We start from the raw sequence: 18,684 nt of genomic DNA, 5'->3' as shown, positions 1-18,684 counted from the left end.
GGTTTTATTTTGGAGGCTTTTATGGTATCAGTGTATATAAGTGATGAATCATTTAATTTTTAAGCCCTCAAATGAAGTCAGATCTGTTCTTTAAAGAAAATATTTGCTTTGGCTTTTGTTCCTACTGCGTGTGCAAAAATCACGGAGTTCAAGCAAACATTAACTCAGCTTGTGTGGAGGGTTGTGTGATTGCTGAATGAGAGGGCAGAAAAAGATCAATGAGCAAACAGTGTCTGATATTAGTCTCGAAAATTCATGTTAAAATATGTGGAATTTTTCTTTTTTTTGAACTTGTTTTTGTTCTGAGACACATTTGAGAAAGAGTCAATCGCAAGCAGTGAATTACTGGTAACATATGAGTACCTGTCTAAAAAGTAAGATGGGGGGGGATTTGCGTGGAAATCAAGTAGCCAAGAAGCTGAAAGAATAAAGTTCCTGAATAAACAGACATGAAATCCTCCCTCTGTGTTTGTGTGAGTTGAGTCAGATCGTGTCATCTGTTCTGTGAAGGCTTTACAGATTGTCAATGTGTCAGCAAAGCTCAGGACAGATGGACAGAATAAATATCAAATCCACACTTTTCCGGCTGCTGCTGAAGCCAACAGTCGGTCTATTTAAACACACTGATTAAATCCCTGTCGTCACGCTCTTAAATCATAGTGAAATCGTAACACTGGTTTTTTCCTGTTTGTTACTGGAAAGAAAAGAAGCTCTTCATAAAATGAAAATGTGTAATTTAATTCCACTTGATAAAGGTGGTTTCTAAAGTGTCAGTGTTAAACACACGCAGACCGCACAGCATTTGATGTGCTGTAGCAAAAGGCACAGAGTGACATCTGAAATGACAGCAGATATAATCCCCCCCACCAGACTGCTGATCTTCACTGAAACCACAGGCTTCCAGGGTTTACACTGTTTATCTGTTAAAAAACAAACAGAATTCATTCAGTCCTGGGCCAAACTGAGAAAACAGATTTTCTTTTTCTTACCTTGGTTTAAGTGTTAAACACTTGGTTAAGTGTTAAACTTGCGTTTTTTTTGCTGTCTTTTCATTGGAAATCTCAATATCAGGTCCAAATACATGTCGAGTGCAAGTAAAAGAGACCATCATTAGGCTGACAAACAAAAACTAATTCTGTCAGAAACTTTAAACGAGGCCAAAACAACAATCTAGCGCATCCTTACAAAGAATGAATGCACCGACAAACTCCAAAAGGTCTGGAAGACCACAGAAAACAACTGAAGTGCACAATAACAGAATTCTGGTTAAGAAAAGCAACTTCACAACATCTAACTGAGTCAGCAGCACTCTTGAGGGGGTCTCCAATCAAGAGACAGTGTCATCAGTGTGAATGCAGGAGAGAAACAGCTCATGATGTGAAGCATAACACATCATGTCTGTGAAGGTTCTCAGTCATCCGGGTCATCGTATTTCAAGGAGCTCGGAAAGAAAAGCATCAGGACTTCTTTAAGAAGTGTCTTCAAGAAACTTAAAGAAGTCCAGACACTTTTTTGTCCAAGATCCTTAGACCATAACACATCATCTGTCAAACATGGTGGAGGAATTGTAATGGCGTGTGCATGAATCGTAACTGAAGAGTTGTAGTAGAGCATGCTTTTCATTTACTAAATACACAACTGAAGACAGAGAGACCCAGAGACAAGCAGAAACTGTAGTAAAGGCCTGGCAGAGATGTAACACAGCACCCGGTGATGTCTGTGAGTCCAAGACTAAAAGCAGTTCTTATAATTATGGTAATTTTCCCATTTCTTATAAAAATGAGGGACTGTGTATAAACAGAGCTGTAATTCCCAAACCGTTAATGCAATTCTTCTTTTGTTAAACCCCTTGAATTAAAGCTGAAAGTCAGCACTTCAATAACATCTGCAACATCTCCCTCTGCATAATTATGGGATTTAAAATCCAAAAATGTAGCGTGTTGGTTAAAAAACAAAACAGAAAACAGAAAAAAACGACTCCATAGATAAAAATCAACAAAAGCCTTAAACAAACACATTTGATGAGCAGACTTCTAAGTTAATAAATTCACTCTGCTGCTCAAAGCGCACTTCAATATTCTGTTTTTTCTCTCGGTTTCCCTCTGGGCTTCAATTCAGCTTCACTTCTTCAGATCAAAGACTCCTCCCGTAGCTCCCATGAACTCACAACGCTGCACATAAACTGGAGCAAAGTCTCTGCGAGCTCGAAATCTCCTGAACGGCACAATCACTTCAGAACCACAGCACAGGCGTCTCCTTTCAGGCTGGACCTGACGTGAGCAGAGAGATTTGCTCCTGAGCCTCTGCTTCTCTGACCAGCTGAGAGATTCATAATCTCACTTTTGTCAAAACCACAAAACTTTGAGATGCTGATTGTCTTTTTCTGCTTCTTGAAGACAGAGAAGCTGCGCTATTATGAATTCGCCCCGGTGCTTTATTTACCACAGAGATGCTTTCAGGAAACAAATTCCATCGCCGCGTTTATCAAAGATGAGTATGCAACGCGCTGTTGTCTAATATGTCTTCCTGGTGGCTCTCAGCGGGCCTAATCCTGACAAATGAATAATTCAGCAGATCAAGTGGAGGAATTTAAATAATCCACTCTCCACAAAACACTCTGCAGCCCGACTCGGCTACATTCACACTACCCTGCGGTGTTTATGAACAGGACCGAGGACAGCCTCTTCCCCACAGGTTTATCTTGATGTTTCGGTCCAGACTCACCGCTCCTGCAGCACTTCTAGCAGAGCAGAAATGTATCTTTTCAACACCCACCAGTGTCTCCAGCAGCGCCGATCTCAGCTCAGACCCAGTGAACAGTGGAGTCTGTGAATACGCTTCCATCTTTTAACCACTCAGTTCTTCAAGGGGTTTGGCAACAGACTGTTAATTCAGGATTTCTTATGTAACATAATCAATATGTAATAAAAACTATGATAGCAATAACTAGAATCAGCAAATATTTCAGATACTATAAAAAAGTGTTCTTGAAGGAAATCAAAAACTTTTGTTATTATATTACTAAAAATGTTCAGTTTTAAAAACTTTCAATGTTTAAATCCATAGTAGGATAAGACCTGTAGTCATTTTAAAAGTAGGAGATTTTCTGTCATTAATAAAAACACATTTATTTATTTAAGCCCAAAAGAGTCGTAGTGAGATTTCATTTGTTTGCAGCAGCATTTCTTTGTTATGCAGAGAAACTGAGACGTACTGTTGCCATTGCGCTTTTCTTTCTAATACTAAAATATCTCTTTACGTTGATACAAACAGGACTTTTAGTGGTCAAGTGGCTGCATGTGGCTCCCCAATGTCAAATGAGTTTGACGTCCCTGTTCTAGAGCTTTTGAGCTAATCTATACTGGGCAGCTGCACTAAAACCACTCTCCGCTATCTGTAATATTGTGTGGGTCCCCCTAGTGTCAGTGAATTAGCTATTACCCATCAGAATAAGGGCACTGGGCCTTTGTGAGGTGGACCTAGCCGTTTCCACATCCATGACTCTCACGGACATCAGAGCAGATTTGGATCCAGGAACTCTGGATCATTAACTTTTCCAGAGCACATGACTACCAGGACCCGAGGTTTCCTCAGTTTAACAGTAAGAAGTACAGTGAACTCATCGTTGTGGACAGCAGTTTGTGCAAAATACAGTACTGTGCAATGTGTCCAAAGTTTGAACTCCTGTGCCATTTTAGTTTGGGGAACGTGGGGAATTTAAAAAGCAGCTGGCGCTTAAGATCCCACAAGTTATTACCTGCCTTTTCACACAAGTGAGTTATTTGTACGGTGCACATGGCGAGCAATGGAATATTCCAGTGATCAGGAAAAGCATCATAAGAATAAACTGCAATACACAATTCAAAGCAATTAAAAAAAGCCACTTTTTTATAAAGTAAAAAAGAAATATATTAAAGTAAATAAAAATGTGTTTTGGCAGGGGAGACCAACCGTAGACACAAATTTCAAGACACAGACAACGAACCTCCATTTTTGTATATGTAATTATGACATTACTGAGCGTCTGCACACTTACTTTTTAATTAAGTGCTAGATGTTTTTAAACTCTCGGTTATAAACATCATTGTAAAAGTTCAGTATTGGTTGGGCTACGTAATTAAGGGTTAGGGTTTGTGGTGCGTCTGTGGAGACAGAAGGAGGCAGAAATCACCAGGCACCTCAAAGTTTTCTGTAAACGTTTTCACTTTTATTTTCTACATTTGGATCAGCTCAGTGTGGAAGCCTGGACATGTCAGATCATTTCAAACCCACCCCTTAACCCGACTCCCGAATTTAGAACAATCGATACGCTCCCCCGTCTGTCCTACAATCAAAAAAACTCTCACGTCTTCACCACAGTCACTCGATCAGACATGAAAAAAACCCCCCAAAAAAAACAACCTGTTGATGGCCTCCACTCACTGCCATGTCCATGGCGAAGATGAACTGATGTCGTGTCCTTTGTGTAAACCCTTCCTCCATTGGAGGAAGCCGAAATGTTTAAAAATCCTTTTTTGAAATCACCTCTGGTGCCCTGACTCGCAGCGGCAGAAGCGATTAAAAAAAACAACAACAAAAAAACAAAGAATAAGAATAAAGAAGGCGTGATAGTGGAAATGAAAAAGACACGCTGTCTACCTCTGACTGAGATATGAATAGTGAAATGCTGCAGGTGCGCTTGCCAAGTGAGAGAAATGTAGTAATGGATTAAGATATGTCATCTGCTGTGCTCTCTGTAATCACACAGTTCAACCCTTTCCCTCCTTTTGGCTCTCTACAGCTTTTATTCTGTCCCTGATTAATTCTCATAGCGGTGCCACGTTCCTGCTGTAGATATGTCCGCAGGGGGAGTGCAGGGAACCCGGCTCTGTGTAAAAAATAACAGCGTTTTGCTCCTTTAGTACGGCGGAGGAAGCAGGGGTATGCTAATCTGCTGCCAGTCTACGCTACGGGTGCTTGCTCGTCCAATAGCGAGGAATCGGAGTGCCGTTTGTTCTAGTAAACAGGGAGCTAATGGGCTGGGATTAGTACTGAAGAAACACACGCTCACACCCACACAAATGCAAACATCCACACACTCCGCTGGAGGAAAGAAGCCCTTGGAGTGTTTTTGTTTTTCTTTAAGAGGTCATTGAGAAGACGATATGACAAAAATGGACTGAAGTATCAGGCTTAGGCAGCCTTTTTCCTATATGTATACAGCATGTGTGTCTGTCTGTGTGTTTATGTGTGGCAATGTAGTGCCTTACTGGGGAGATCCACGTGGTTGAACACTACAATAGGCAGTGAACATCAGTAACAGACTCATGTATCCTCTGAGTGTGTGTGTGTGTGTGTGTGTGTGTTAGCTCTATGTTAAATATCTTTAAAGACAACAGAGACGTACAGACAAACTAGGGTTACTGAAACAGTAGAAACAGACAAGCCATGTAAAAACTGGACATAGAAATCTTAAGATATCACAAACATCATAATTCTCTATCTCTAGATTTCTGCTGACGGCAGACGTCGGGTCCTCGTGATCGCTTTCTTGTTTTGTTTGTTTTTTTGTGTGTATGCGTCGTCCCTCTGCACGGAGGCGTCAGCCTGTAAGATGAAATGCTAAACTGTAACACCAGAGGGAGACACACACTGCTGCAAGACCATAGGACTGGCTCTGACGCACGCACACACACACACACACACACACACACACACACACACACACACACACACACACACACACACACACACATCACAGCTTCTCACACATGCACACGTGCACAGCCTTCTTCACATGAGTACATTTTCAAAATCCATAAAAAATTAAATAAAACAAACATGAAAAAAGAAAGAAAATCAACAAGGAATTCAGTCCCCTTCTCAAAGCATACATTCATCTCAGTACACGCGCACACACACACACACACACACACACACACACACACACACACACACACACACACACACACACACACACACACACACACACACACACACACACACACACACACACAAATAAGTGCACACACTCTCGTAAGAGGCAGTCAGTAAACGTTAAGTGATGAGTTGAGCGGTGGACTGCTTTGTCCGGGGGAAGCTGTGATGACTCCACCAGTTAGTTCCTCGTATTCGCGCATGTGAGCGAGTCAACTCTCCGCGGTTAAAATCTCTTTTTTCTTTAAAAAAACCCCCAAAACAAAATGAATGTAAAACAACAGCCATCGTCTCTCTCAGAGGGAGGCTTTTCTCTCTTCTCGCTTTAAGGAGGCTTGTACGCACTCCTCCCTCTGACGTCCGGCAGAGGTAGTACCGTCCAATCTGTCCTCCTTCCTTCCCAAATCCCAGTGTAGGGAAGTCTTTTTCATTCCTGGTGCTGGAAAAAAAAAAAAATCACATCCGTTCGCCTTTATTTCTTATTCTGGGCCGCTGTGTGTGTGAATGTGCGCATTTGGAAGTGTGAGGAGTGTGGTCAGAAGACCTCTGGTAGTGTGACATTGCGGAGCAGCCACTGTTGGGAGCGTGTGTGCGTGCAGTCTCTGACGCTGGGCACCTGGCTGTCCTCCTCGCTGGCCTTGTCCAGACACTGGTTACTGTTGACGTGGATCAGGGTCAGCTTCTGCACAGCACAAAAACACAAATCACTCTTTAGAAAGGTTCATTTAAAGGAACATGTAAATGTCTTTTTGGTTAAAACAGCACATGGACTTTGTTATACTTTGAATATCAAATTCTGCTGTGCGAGTCTATGAGGCTCAGTTTTAGCTCTCTGTGGTGTAAATGCTGTGGTTGGGTTGGGTAACGAGTCAACGATGATATATCTCCAAACTGTGGCAAGAAATGATGCTAGGTTGAATTACGTGCACTGGGATTAGAAAAGATTCATTATTTATATTTTAATTTAAAATCCATTTTGATAGATTTGCTCACAGTTAACTGTAAACTGCTGCAAAGCAGCGTGTTTATGTGAATTTACCTGAACATTAATTTGCATTTTTAACAATGTGACTATTTGTTTGTTTATATTGCATTTTCCAGCTTTGGAAAAAGCTCATTCTGAAAGAATCAGAATGAGCTTTTATAACTTTCAGAGCATTTTCTATTGCGGCTCCTTGGTAATGGACTAAATTGTCTTTGCAATTTAAATAGGCTCTGTGAGACTACATGTTGTGAAGAGGCAGGACGCAGGCACAGGTGAACTTAGAGTGAGCTGGTATTGAATGCAAAAGGTAAACAAAAAGTGGAAAACTGGAAAACTAGGAACTAAAAATCAGTCTACACTGGGGAATACAGGCTAATGAGGGAAAGGAACAGGAACACAGAGCAAAACCAGGGATAAACAGACGATCAGACAACGACAAAGAGGAAGACTGCAACTATAAATACAGAGAAGGGTGATTGGGGCAGAGCGGATACACGTGGGGAACACAACTGAAACTCACAGGGGGGAACTGAGACTGGGGGAAGTAAAACTGAACACTAAACAAACCTAACAAGAGGGGTGATGAAGACTTGACACAAAAGAGAAAATATACAAAACTAGAGACTAACTACACTAAGAACAGAACAATGGAAAAATTGCATGAATGTAAACTCAAACAAAACCAAGAAACATAAAACTACAAAGTCCATAAACCTCAAAACTCACTAGGTTTCAGACCCGGGACCCTCACAGGAAGCTACACTGCCCAACAATATACTGTCTATACCCTTTGGGCTTTGACCCAGTGTGACACATTGATCTCATTTGCTTTTTATTGTATGATGGTCATTTTTACTTGTGTCGTTTTGCACCCTTTAGTTCCATTTTACTGTCCATCCATCCTTGTTTATCGTGCTGGGTGGGCTGTACCCTATCCCAGCTACCAAAGGGTGAGAGGCAGAGTACACCGTGGACAGGTCGACAGTGTGTCGCAGAGCACAGCAGAGCAGAGCTGTGCCCATTATATTTTATTGTCTTTCTATTTTATTTATTTCTAATATACATCACTGTGTCAGCCGTTGTTGTTTTAAAGTGCCTTAAAAATACAGTTGGAAGGGAATTTAACGTCCTAGGTTTTCCTGCTGTAAATGAACTATTTTCTGTGCCTGTCAAGACCTTTGTGAGAGCTCACAGTATTCAATTTAATTCAGTTTTATTTATATAGCACCAACTCCCAATAACAATAACCTCAGTGTGTTTATACTGTAAGCTATAAACCTACAGTATAATGGTACGACCCTACAGCATTCAGGAGAAAACCCCAACAGTCAGGGAGAAGGAAAGAGAGAGGCAGGACGAAGGACACACTATGGGAGAGAACCAGAGTTTAATAATTACTAATGATTAAATACAGCAGTGGTGAAGAAGACAAAGTGCATCATGGGAACCTCCCAGCATCCTAGGCCTGTTGCTGCATAATTAAGGAAGTCTTCAGGGTCACCTGACACCAGCTTCCAGTTTTCACAAAAAGACAACATCTGATGACCTCCTCTGTACCCTTAATGTAGAGTTTCCAAACCTACAGAAATGCTCTGTCGACCATTAGAAATGTTTTTCCCACTGGTAGCCCAGGTAAGCTGTACAGGCAGAGATCACCCTCATTGGCTGTTGTTTTATTTTGGAAGCAGGCATAAATATGAAATCTGACAGAAACCCCTCAGTTCAGAAAAAAGAAATAAGAATTACCCCTAGTAGGCAAAACCTTGATTGTTCAAGGTTTTATACATGAACAGGAAGATTTTAAACTTTGAAGAGAAGCTAATATGGGAGAAATATGATCTTTAACTGTAGTGTTGTGGTTTAACTGAAGGCTTTTCAGGCTGCTTTTATAATAAGATGATAATAATGACTTCTAACAGTCCAGGTGATGAACATATTAACCAGCTTTTCAGAATCACTTTGAGAAAATGCTTTTTTTATTATGTCTTCCACTTACCAGAGGGTCGTACTCCCAGAGCTGGTTGCCTTTGAGGTGATGGCACTTGAGCATCATGACGGGTCCGTTTAGCTTGGACACGTCTAGACACAAGTCATCTGTCCTGATCTCCTTGTTGGCCGTATAGGAGAAAACCTGCACACATCACCCACAGACTTTCTCTCTTTTTGTGCCGAGAATAACTCTGATGTCAACAGTGATCAACATTTACACTTTAATTCATGTGTAGTTACAGCGTTTTGTTATTTCTCTGTTACCTGGTTGCCTCCCATCCCGTGACAGTTGAAAATGCCGACCTTCTCGTTCTCCTTGCGGGCCATGTTGTCCAGACACTGGTTAGTCTCCACATTACGGATCTGAGCCAAACACACAGGAAGCAGGTTCATTGCTTGAATATACACCCACACCGTTTGATCCATACAGATTCAAGTGTTGCTTGTGTGAGCGAGTGTACCTCTCCCAGGGAGTAATAATGGCGAGGGATCTGGGAGTCAGGGTAGATGTTCTCCAGGTACCAACTGAAGGGTTTACACTGAAGCTTTTGCCTCAGAGCAGTGCGAGACGTGATGTCACCGTAGTCTACTTTGGTCACACCTGGACACGCAGACACACACACACAAAAAGGTCAAACAAAACACTGCATGCTGCCATTCCCCCCGTGTGTATAAGCTTTATTTAAACTGTGTTAGGATTGAGCAGAAAAAACCCACATGCTGATCTGAAGCAGCCAAATGTTCAAAACTGCTAAATCGCTTTTTTTTTTTTTTTTTTGGAAAAGAACATGAAATACTGTAAGTTGTAACACCTGGGCTGAAAATGACCCAACAATGACAACAACAGTGCCTGATGAAGAGCAATGGAGGTCAATCATCTTTTTCATATAATAACTGATAGTAACTACATCGAAAATGGAGCTAGCACACTGTGGAGGTCCAGTTTCTACTTATGTGTTTTATGCTTACAAATAAAAAAACAAAAACCCTGTAACGCTGAGATGCTACTCATATCATTTTGTTGAGTTATGATTGAATTGTGTTTAGAAACGGTGCGGCCCTTTGGCTTGAATTCAGTGAAGTCTGGCCCGTCTAGCAAGACAGTCCACTTCTTGTTTTTTCAGTACAGTACCTTTACATACTCAGTCAGCAGGACGGGACCATGGGAAATCATGCACTCAATTACTTCAATTATTAGCTTTGTCTTTTAACTTTGGGCCACTATTACAACTATAACTTTCCCTTATATCTGTGCTTTCATGTATCCATTCAGGTTAAAAGCTCATCAAATTTGGATTCAGGAGACAGACAGTCTCTCTGCTTTTAAGATTAGGCTTAAAACTTTCTTTTTTGATCAAGCTTATAGTTAGGGCTGGAGTGTTTCTTCTTAACTTTAATCACTTTTTTCCACTCTATTTCTTTATACACCACTCTGCATTTAATTCTTAGTTATTATTAATCTGTGTCTCTCTTCTGTCCTGTCTTCCTTGTCTAATTCCAACTCGTAACAGATGGCTGCCTCACCCTGAGCCTGGTTCTGCTGCAGGTTTCTTCCTGTTAAACAGAGTTTTCCTTTCCTACTATTGTCAAGTGCTTGCTCATAGGGGCCGTCTGATTGTTGGGGTTTTCTCTCTATTACTGTAGTGTTACAATATAAAGCGCCTTGAGGCCACTGTTGCTGTGATTTGGTGATATATAAATAAAACTCAATAAAACAGAACTGAATTATGATCTCATTGTTATGCCCGGGAACTGATCTAATTAGGGCTGATGCTTTCTTCCAGCTCTGTAAGACCTCTATTATACAACTGGTCAGGTTATTGAAACAAGCGTAAGAAAGACAGAAGAGCGCCCCCTGTCAACAAAAGTGAGAGAGGTATAAATGTGTTCCATGAGGTGCTTCGCATCTAAAAATATTCTTCATTTCAGTAGCTCTGCTTCTCTTTTGGTTGCTTTTCTGCTGCAAGCTTGTGTGTGTGTGTGTGTGTGTGTGTTCATGCAAGTTAACGCATGCTTTGTAGCGTGAAATTACTCCCCGCCTCCCCCCATCCTGCACTGTTGGGTCACCACTGCAATATCACGCAGTCAGCGGGTTAATGGATAGATCACACCTGTCACAGAGATTAACCTCCACACACGAGCACATACATGAACGCAAACACGAGCACACACAAACACACAAAATGTGGCAAAACTCACCAGGAGAGATGATGTAGAAGAAGTTTTTAAATTCGTCCATCCAAACTTCTGCCAGACGCCGGTTGTTTTTGTTGATGATCTGTCCCGTTCCTCCGGGAAACGTATAGGGCGTCGCCTTTCTGAAGACGTGACCCACGTGAGAGCACGTGACAATCTCTAGCGTCCCGCCACACTGCCAAATCTATGAGAAACAAGCCTTGTCAACACTAATTTAGAGAATAAATTGCAGAGTAGACACACTGTAAGTCCTGGGCGCTGAACGAGCTAAGACAGACCAGTGAACTCAGCTGGGAGATGGATGACGCAGACTGGTCCCGGCTGTGCTGTGCCAGTCTGAATAAATTTGACTCGACGCCAGCCGGGATGACGTCTGACGAAGTCTTAGTCAGGTCAACAATTTATTCAGTGAAGTCAATCTAGAGGTGTAACATCTGTGTGTGTTTTTGAACCCTAGCTGACACTTCTGAATGGAAGAATAGAGTCATGTTAGTTGTCACTGGGTGTGTTCACTCACTCTGAAAGAGATTTCCAGGTTCTCTCCTCCCCAGATGTCCATGCCTGCGTCATATGTGCCAATCTCCTGGAAATAATCTCTGTCTATGGAGAACAAGCCGCCTGCCATGGTGGGAGTCCTGAACAGAGACATCAGAGAAAAGGTAAATTAGGAGAAAGGCAGGTTAGTGCCACTTAAATCACTGACGGCCGGCCTTTTAAAGGTCATCCAGTATGTACACATTCCATCAGGGTTTTATATTTCACTCCTCTCACTCCCTGTTATTTGCTGATTTCCTGTTTTTTCTCCTCTCTTCTCTGTTGCTGTGACAGTCATGTCAGAGTTAAACGGCCTCGAGACCTCTTTCCATTTTCCCTCCCGCTTACAGAACGGCTTCCTCCTCTTTAGAGCTTATTCTTCTCCACTGCCTGTTTTCGCTTTTGCTTAAAATCTCTTACAAGAACACAAACAGACAAACATATCCTGAACGTGCACAGATTGATGGTGTATGACCAGCAATTGGCTAAGAGCGGGAAATAATAAGCAACCCAGAAATGGAAAAACAGTTCGTCAAACAGTTCGTAAAATGTGGCTTTATAACAAAAGACAATAACGACGAAGCCAACACAACAGATCTATGTATCCTTTCCTTTTTTCCTGAAGAGATATCAAAGCTTTCTAAATGCCCCAGCTTACAATAAATCACTTTTTTCTACGACACTCAAACACGTCGCAGTAAAACAAAGAAAACCCACTAATTTACAGCAAATCCTGGATTCTAATTAAAGTCATTTATCTAAACAGGGACCGGCCCTTACGTACATAAAAGCGTGGTTCATCATCTCAACATATCACAAGACTGAAATAAACAAACACTGCCACTGTATAAAACATCAAAAGGCAGGTAATACTCAGCTTTGTGTTTGAAGCATACAATATCAAAATGACACATTTAGCAAGTTCAGAGAATTTCTTCAGATCTTTTCTGTTTGTTGTATTTTTTTAAAGTCCAACAGTGGCAAATACAACCTTCCCAAGTGAGTAGACTTCTGCACATTGCCGTAAATTACAAGGTAGATGAGCCCATAATAACTAGCTTAGCTGCTGATTTCCTCCTCTGCTGTCAACATATGCAGCTCCTCAGAGAGTGACAGCAAAAGACCTGCAGTTTGCATCGTCTAATGAAGAGAAATTCCCCCAGCAAATGCACGCGTGGAAGCTTGAAACCACATCAGCATTATTCGTTACAGTTTTTTTCATTCTGCAAACTCCATACGTGCAATAATGTGAAAGCGCTCTGTGGCAGAACAGGGTTTTTATGTAAATCGTGTCATTAGTGGAAATTAATTTTCTGCCCTGACACAACAACCCAGTTTTGTTTTTTAGGCCACTTAAAAGACACCCTGAGGAAAATTTTGTCAAGCAGAACTGAGAAAAACAACCGAAATCGGGGGCGCGGGGTGTTACATAAGCTACATTATGTGTGTGTGTGTGTGTGTGACCTTGAATATTGGCATCAAGCATGCTTAGAAACAAGAGCAGGAAAAAGAGATGATAGACAGGCAAAAATAAGCTCTTGATTTTAGTTCCAAGGTCTACAAACAACAAAAAAAGCCCCTCAAAACAAAAAACACAATCTTACATAAACATCTTGCATTGAACAGAAGTGGAAAGTTCACTCTATTCTTTCAGTATTCCTGCCTTGAGAACCTCTTATGATGAACTGCAGCAGCAAACTGAATGGTAACATATACACTGTTGTAGCAGCCATAGAATAAACAGGGATTGAAAAAGATAAAGAGTTCAGGATTTTTGTCTGCTATAGGAAGGCTTAGGCGCAGTGCCTAAGTGTTTCTGATTAAAGAATGTAAAGGCCTTGAGGCGACATATCACAATCAGTGAGTTTTATGCAGAACTGGGCAGCCAGGAGCTCACAGTGTGAGCAGAGGTCCTGGGTGGCTCCTTCTCTACGTAAAAGCAGGTGTCAGTGTTTAAAACATCTATGAACGGGATGAGGCTTATCTATCCTTTGAGTCATGATAAGAAAGATTAAAAAAAAACAAAACACTTTGCTGTTTGCTTTCAACCGCTGTGCTGTTTCTGTGTCTTTGTGCCTGACAAAAGTGAGGGTGAAATACAGAAATAAACTAGTATCCTGAAACGGTAACCTGTGTTCATCAACTGCAACTTGGAAAAGATAACTGCTTCCTGTGTGTAAACGTGTCCATATGCAATTGCACAAAATAAACTTTTGGCTTTAATGCCGCAATATACTATCGTGAACTGCTGGAAGCAGTGATGAGAGCATAGGTAGACTGTGGTCATAGAGGGACGGACATGATCAGCAACAATACTCATGTAGGCTTTGGTTTTTGATGATTATTAGTTGGTACTAAAGGGAAAACAGTTTGCCAAGAAAACATCTGCCACACTATTACATCACCACCTGCAGCCTGAATGCTGATATAAGACAGGATAGATCCATGCTTTCATGTTGTTCAGACCAAATTCTGATCCTATCATCAACTGAATGTCATAGCAGAAAGTGAGACTCATTAGACCAGGCAACATTTTTCCAATCTTCCAATCTTGTTTTGGTGAACACAAGCAAACTGTAACCTCAGTTTCCTGTTCCTAGCTGACAGGAGTTGCACCCGGTGTTGTCTTCTGCTGATGCAGCTCATCTGCTTCATTCAGAGATGCTCTTCTGCATATCTTCCAAAATACCTTAGTCATTTGAGTTACTGTTGCCTTCCTATCAGCTCAAAGCAGTCTGTCTATTTTCCTCTGACCTCTGGCAACAACAAGGCACTTTCCCCAGATAATTTAAACTCACCGTTTTCTCCTTTTTGCTCTATATTGTGTAAACCAGATGGTGGTTTAGCAGATACTCCTTCAAAGTCACTTAAATCACCCTTTCTCCCTATTCTGATGGGGTGTACCAAATTTAGTGGCTTTTGAGTGTCGGACTCATTTTCAGGTTGAAAGATGGAGCAAACTGTTTCAAAGGATGGAGGGTTGCAGTAGGAGGACTGTGGTATCAGCTGTGACTGTATGGCAAAAGTAATAGTTTATATGGATCAAAGGGTAAGATTTAAGGGCCTCTCTGCAGAATTTAGTTAGGTCAGGACTAGCCCAGGGTCATAGATGTCCTTTGGTAAAATGAAAAGACTTAACTTGAAGCATAGAAACTGCTGTCAGTCTGTTTTATAAGTATGAAAAGGATAATAGCAATGAAATTTAAAGACTCATCTTGCTGTGTGTACCACCCACCTGACAGGCAGCGTGCGGTCTCCTTTGCGTCGGTCCATCTCCCTTTGAGGTACAGGGTACCAGCGGAAGTTGAGCTTCCAGTTGAATCCTCCGTATGTCATGTCAGAGCCTGCCATGTACTCAAAGGTATCATCGCTGATAACGTCGATAATGGGGCACACCACTGTTTTCCTACAGTAAACAGAAAGACATCAGCACACAAACACAGTACATCAACCTGCTGTTCATAACCCTGGGTGGACATCAACCAAGGCTAAAAGCTCATCTGCAAGATGTGTCACCTCCAGAACCAACTTCTCACCAGCTGTCACTCATCTCTCATTACACCTTTGTAAACCCTGTGCGTTTTCTCCATGTGCTGGTGTGAGTGTGTGTGTATACCTGCTTACGGGTAGCAGTAAGATAAGATAAGATAGATAAGATAGAACTTTATTAATCCCTCGGGTGGGTTCCTCTGGGAAATTCGATTTCCAAAAAAGCACAGCACCGACAGAAGTTACAGAGTTATACACACACACATATATATAAATACAGAGACAATATAAATAAAATATACGAAGGGGATAAATAGAATAAATAGGAATAAAAATAAAAATAAAAATACAAGTGAAGTAAACAGTAAACAGAGAATGAGTAATTAAGCGTAAGATAAACACAAGGGCAAGCCCCCTGCAGGCTCAACAATACTTTATTGATTTTCTTTTCCAGGCTTGCCAATGGTCTGCGTATCTTTCGTGTTTGTGTGCCTTACCTGTCTTGTTTGATGCGGGCAAGCAGAGGCTCCAGCCATCCTGTTGTGCATTCACAGTGAGCATCCAGAAAGGTTATGACCTGAGAACATGGAGGGAAAACATAAGACAAATCTACAGTGCAAACACAATATGGAGAGCAGTTGCTGTGGATGTCTCATATGTGGACATGCGCACACACCTGGCCAGTGGAGATAGACGCTCCCTTGAGGCGTGCGCGGATGAGCCCGGACCGCTGCTCCATCCTCACGACTCTGACGGGGACTTCCAATTTTCTCACATACCTCTCCAACTGCTGTTTGAGGAAATCTAATAAATGCATATATAAACAGATAAGAATGCAAAACAGGCGCCTACAAAACAAAAGCTGGATTACAAGCTGTTCCTCCAACCCACTCCATTTGTAGCAGCAGGGATCAGAGATAACTGTGCGCTTGCGTGCTTTCTTTCACGTATGTGGCCTTCTCATACGATACCTCTTGTACCTGCTAGGAGCTTCTCCATCAGCTTGAACACAAGTGCAAACATAAACACACAATCTGTGACCTGCACCATCTAACCTGAGGTCTCGTAAGGTTGCTTCTGCTGGTGGTAGTTGGTTGGGGTGGGGGATTGAGGGTAATAACAGAGTGTAATCCCTGCGTCTGGCAAATTAAAGACCTAATCTCCCCCAAACAGGGATTAACAGTATTGCACAGGGTGGAGTGGCACACACAGCCCTCATACATGCACTGACTCTCTCTTGGGCACCAGCACAGGCACATACACACATGTGCAAAAACATCTACCTACGCAGAATCCAGCAAAAATCATAGCTCTAAAAAATAGGCTAAGCCTCAAACTAGAGAGAGACTGAAGGAATTATCTGCAGTGAGTGTTACTGTGCGTGTGTGTGAGTTTACCTCTCTCGCTGGCATCATCCACCAGAACAATCTCCTCCAGCAGTGTGTGTGGAGAGCGGTCAATCACGGAGTGGACGGTTCGCAGCAGCGTGGTCCACGCCTCGTTGTGAAATACAATCACAATGCTGGTGCGAGGAAGATTATCGGGGTATAACTTGTTCTTGCACCTAAAGCGAGTAATCAAAAACATAGAAAAAATAATCAAAAGGGTCAACTCCATGCTGCAAGAATACAAGAATATTTACAAGCATATTTCTACATATATAAATCTTTGGTTGCAAGTTTGGTCTGCTACCCATATGAATTAAAGCAGAAAGAAAAACTTAGAAGGCCCAGAGACATGCTATTAACTAACTGCATCTCTCAAAGAGATGCCACAACAGAACTGGTCCAGAAGACATACAGTAGAACTGACATGATATTAAAGCCAGAATCTTGTACACAGAATATATGATATCAACCTGAAGCTTTCATCTACTTCTGGAACAACAGATATGATTCAAAAAGAAACTCCTTCAATTTTTTTTAGATGTAGACTCTTGGTCTGAAAAGTGAAGTCAGAAATGCAGAAGTTAAATAAACCTAATGGACAAAAAGAAGTCTATTAGAGAATAGAAAATAGATTGTCTCACGTTGTTTAATACTTCATTAAACATGTTCCTCATGAGTTAATGGTCTAAGCCAAATGTTTAAAGTGACGGTCAAACAAGCATGATGTTATTTTATATTTGTCTGGCCCATTTAGGGATCTACGCTGCTACTGTTACCTAAGGCCACAGGCAGTGGGTAGTGACTGAGAGAATGAGACTCCCGACAGAAGAGGCAGAAACGAGCTCAAATGGTGTCTGGTGTCTGTTCGGGAGGTGCTCAGAGTAGAACGCTCAACCCAAAACAGAAGTAAGAAAAACGAATGAACGATGTCAGAGTAGCTTGGTACATCATTTATTTACAGTATTCTAAAAGACTTTGGGCCAAAAAGTTTGGAACTGGTTAGAAAAAGGTTGATACAATGTATAACAATTTGTATCTATAAAACAGACGGCATTATTTCAGAGATTGAATTATATTTTAAATTAGTTATTAATCTACAGTCTGCTTATTTTAATTAGTTCTAAATTTCAAAAAGCTTCAATGTCACCAAATGCTTTGTGTGTAGAATGATACAAAGTTGCTTAGCACAAGGCAAGCTCATTCAAGGGGGCATAACTGCACAGCACAAATGATGAAACAGCTGAACATACAACATGAAGCAGAAACAACAAAAAATACAAAGGAGCAAAAAGAAAAGGTGTGCGAGATGCATCAAAAACTAAAAGCAGACAAGGCTTCAAAAAAGGCAACAATACAGGCAGTAAGTGAAAACGCAGACTTGATTTTAAACAGACAAACATGAACTTGCAGAGACCGAACAAAGAAAGGAAAAAGAAAAATCCTAGGAGACACATAACAATCCGGGCTCTGTGCGACTGTGAGAGCTGCAGCTACATCGACTTTATATAAGAGTTAAAAAAAAAAATCAACTAAACCACATTAGACAGTCCTAAAATCACTCAGATCATTATTTTGCTTCTTGTGAAAAATCATCGTAATCAACTTCAAAGAAAACTGAGAGTGAATAATAAACGAGTATCCGAGCGTAAATCCCCAGATTTAGACCGAGAAAGACAGAATTAGTGGGTCAGCATGATCACACTTGATTAGTGATATTAATTAGAGTGCGAGTCATTTTCGTTGCAGTGTTGAGTGCACACATCAAACTCTCTTACTGAGAGACAGTGAAGGATGCAGTTGTCTAACACAGGACAACAGGCACAAGACGACAAATATTAGCACAGTGAAGACAGTCACATCTTTTTAAATATCTCTCCACAGTATTTCCAGAGAAACACTTCATTTTAAATGGTCAAATTGTCAGGTATACACTCCTTAGGCGAGGTGTCAAGCTTATTTCTGTTCATGGCTGGGCCTCACACATACGCAGTTTGATCTTTGATCTCAGTAAAAACATTGCATAATACCCAATTATATATATATAAAAAAAAAAAAAAACACCCCCAGATTTGCCCCTTTCTTTTAGTGCAAAAAAGTCCAAACATATTTTGAAAAGGCTCACACTTAATGAACCATCCAGCTATAAAACAGATGATTCACGTTCAGTCAGTCCACTGTCATTACAAA

General features: G+C 41.3%; 1 protein-coding gene across 5 annotated transcripts in view; it reads right to left on the bottom strand.

Annotated features, from left to right (window-relative positions):
* Positions 1 to 1,087: 1,087 nt before the first annotated feature.
* Positions 1,088 to 18,684, bottom strand: part of galnt1 (UDP-N-acetyl-alpha-D-galactosamine:polypeptide N-acetylgalactosaminyltransferase 1) — a 58,257-nt gene continuing 40,660 nt past the window's right edge. For 2 of the 5 annotated variants that reach the window (XM_085422847.1, XM_085422849.1), the window contains exons 6-16: positions 16,507 to 16,673; positions 15,786 to 15,913; positions 15,607 to 15,686; positions 14,856 to 15,026; positions 11,604 to 11,721; positions 11,090 to 11,270; positions 9,352 to 9,491; positions 9,155 to 9,253; positions 8,898 to 9,032; positions 6,461 to 6,598; positions 1,088 to 6,355 (exon numbers count right to left, since the gene is read on the bottom strand). In XM_085422847.1, the coding sequence (XP_085278973.1) occupies positions 6,344 to 6,355; positions 6,461 to 6,598; positions 8,898 to 9,032; positions 9,155 to 9,253; positions 9,352 to 9,491; positions 11,090 to 11,270; positions 11,604 to 11,721; positions 14,856 to 15,026; positions 15,607 to 15,686; positions 15,786 to 15,913; positions 16,507 to 16,673 (1,369 nt within the window). In that variant the 3' untranslated portion in view covers positions 1,088 to 6,343. Of the gene's footprint in view, positions 6,599 to 8,897; positions 9,033 to 9,154; positions 9,254 to 9,351; positions 9,492 to 11,089; positions 11,271 to 11,603; positions 11,722 to 14,855; positions 15,027 to 15,606; positions 15,687 to 15,785; positions 15,914 to 16,506; positions 16,674 to 18,684 lie in introns of all 5 variants that reach the window. The other 3 variants (XM_085422846.1, XM_085422848.1, XM_085422850.1) reach the window with 2 other exon arrangements.

The sequence above is a fragment of the Rhamphochromis longiceps genome, linkage group LG11 (assembly GCF_057381845.1).
Source record: "Rhamphochromis longiceps isolate RC_006_pf linkage group LG11, R_longiceps_female_GT1.1, whole genome shotgun sequence".
NCBI classification, from domain to species: Eukaryota; Metazoa; Chordata; class Actinopteri; order Cichliformes; family Cichlidae; genus Rhamphochromis; species Rhamphochromis longiceps.
This window is presented reverse-complemented; position numbering and strand designations above follow the sequence as displayed.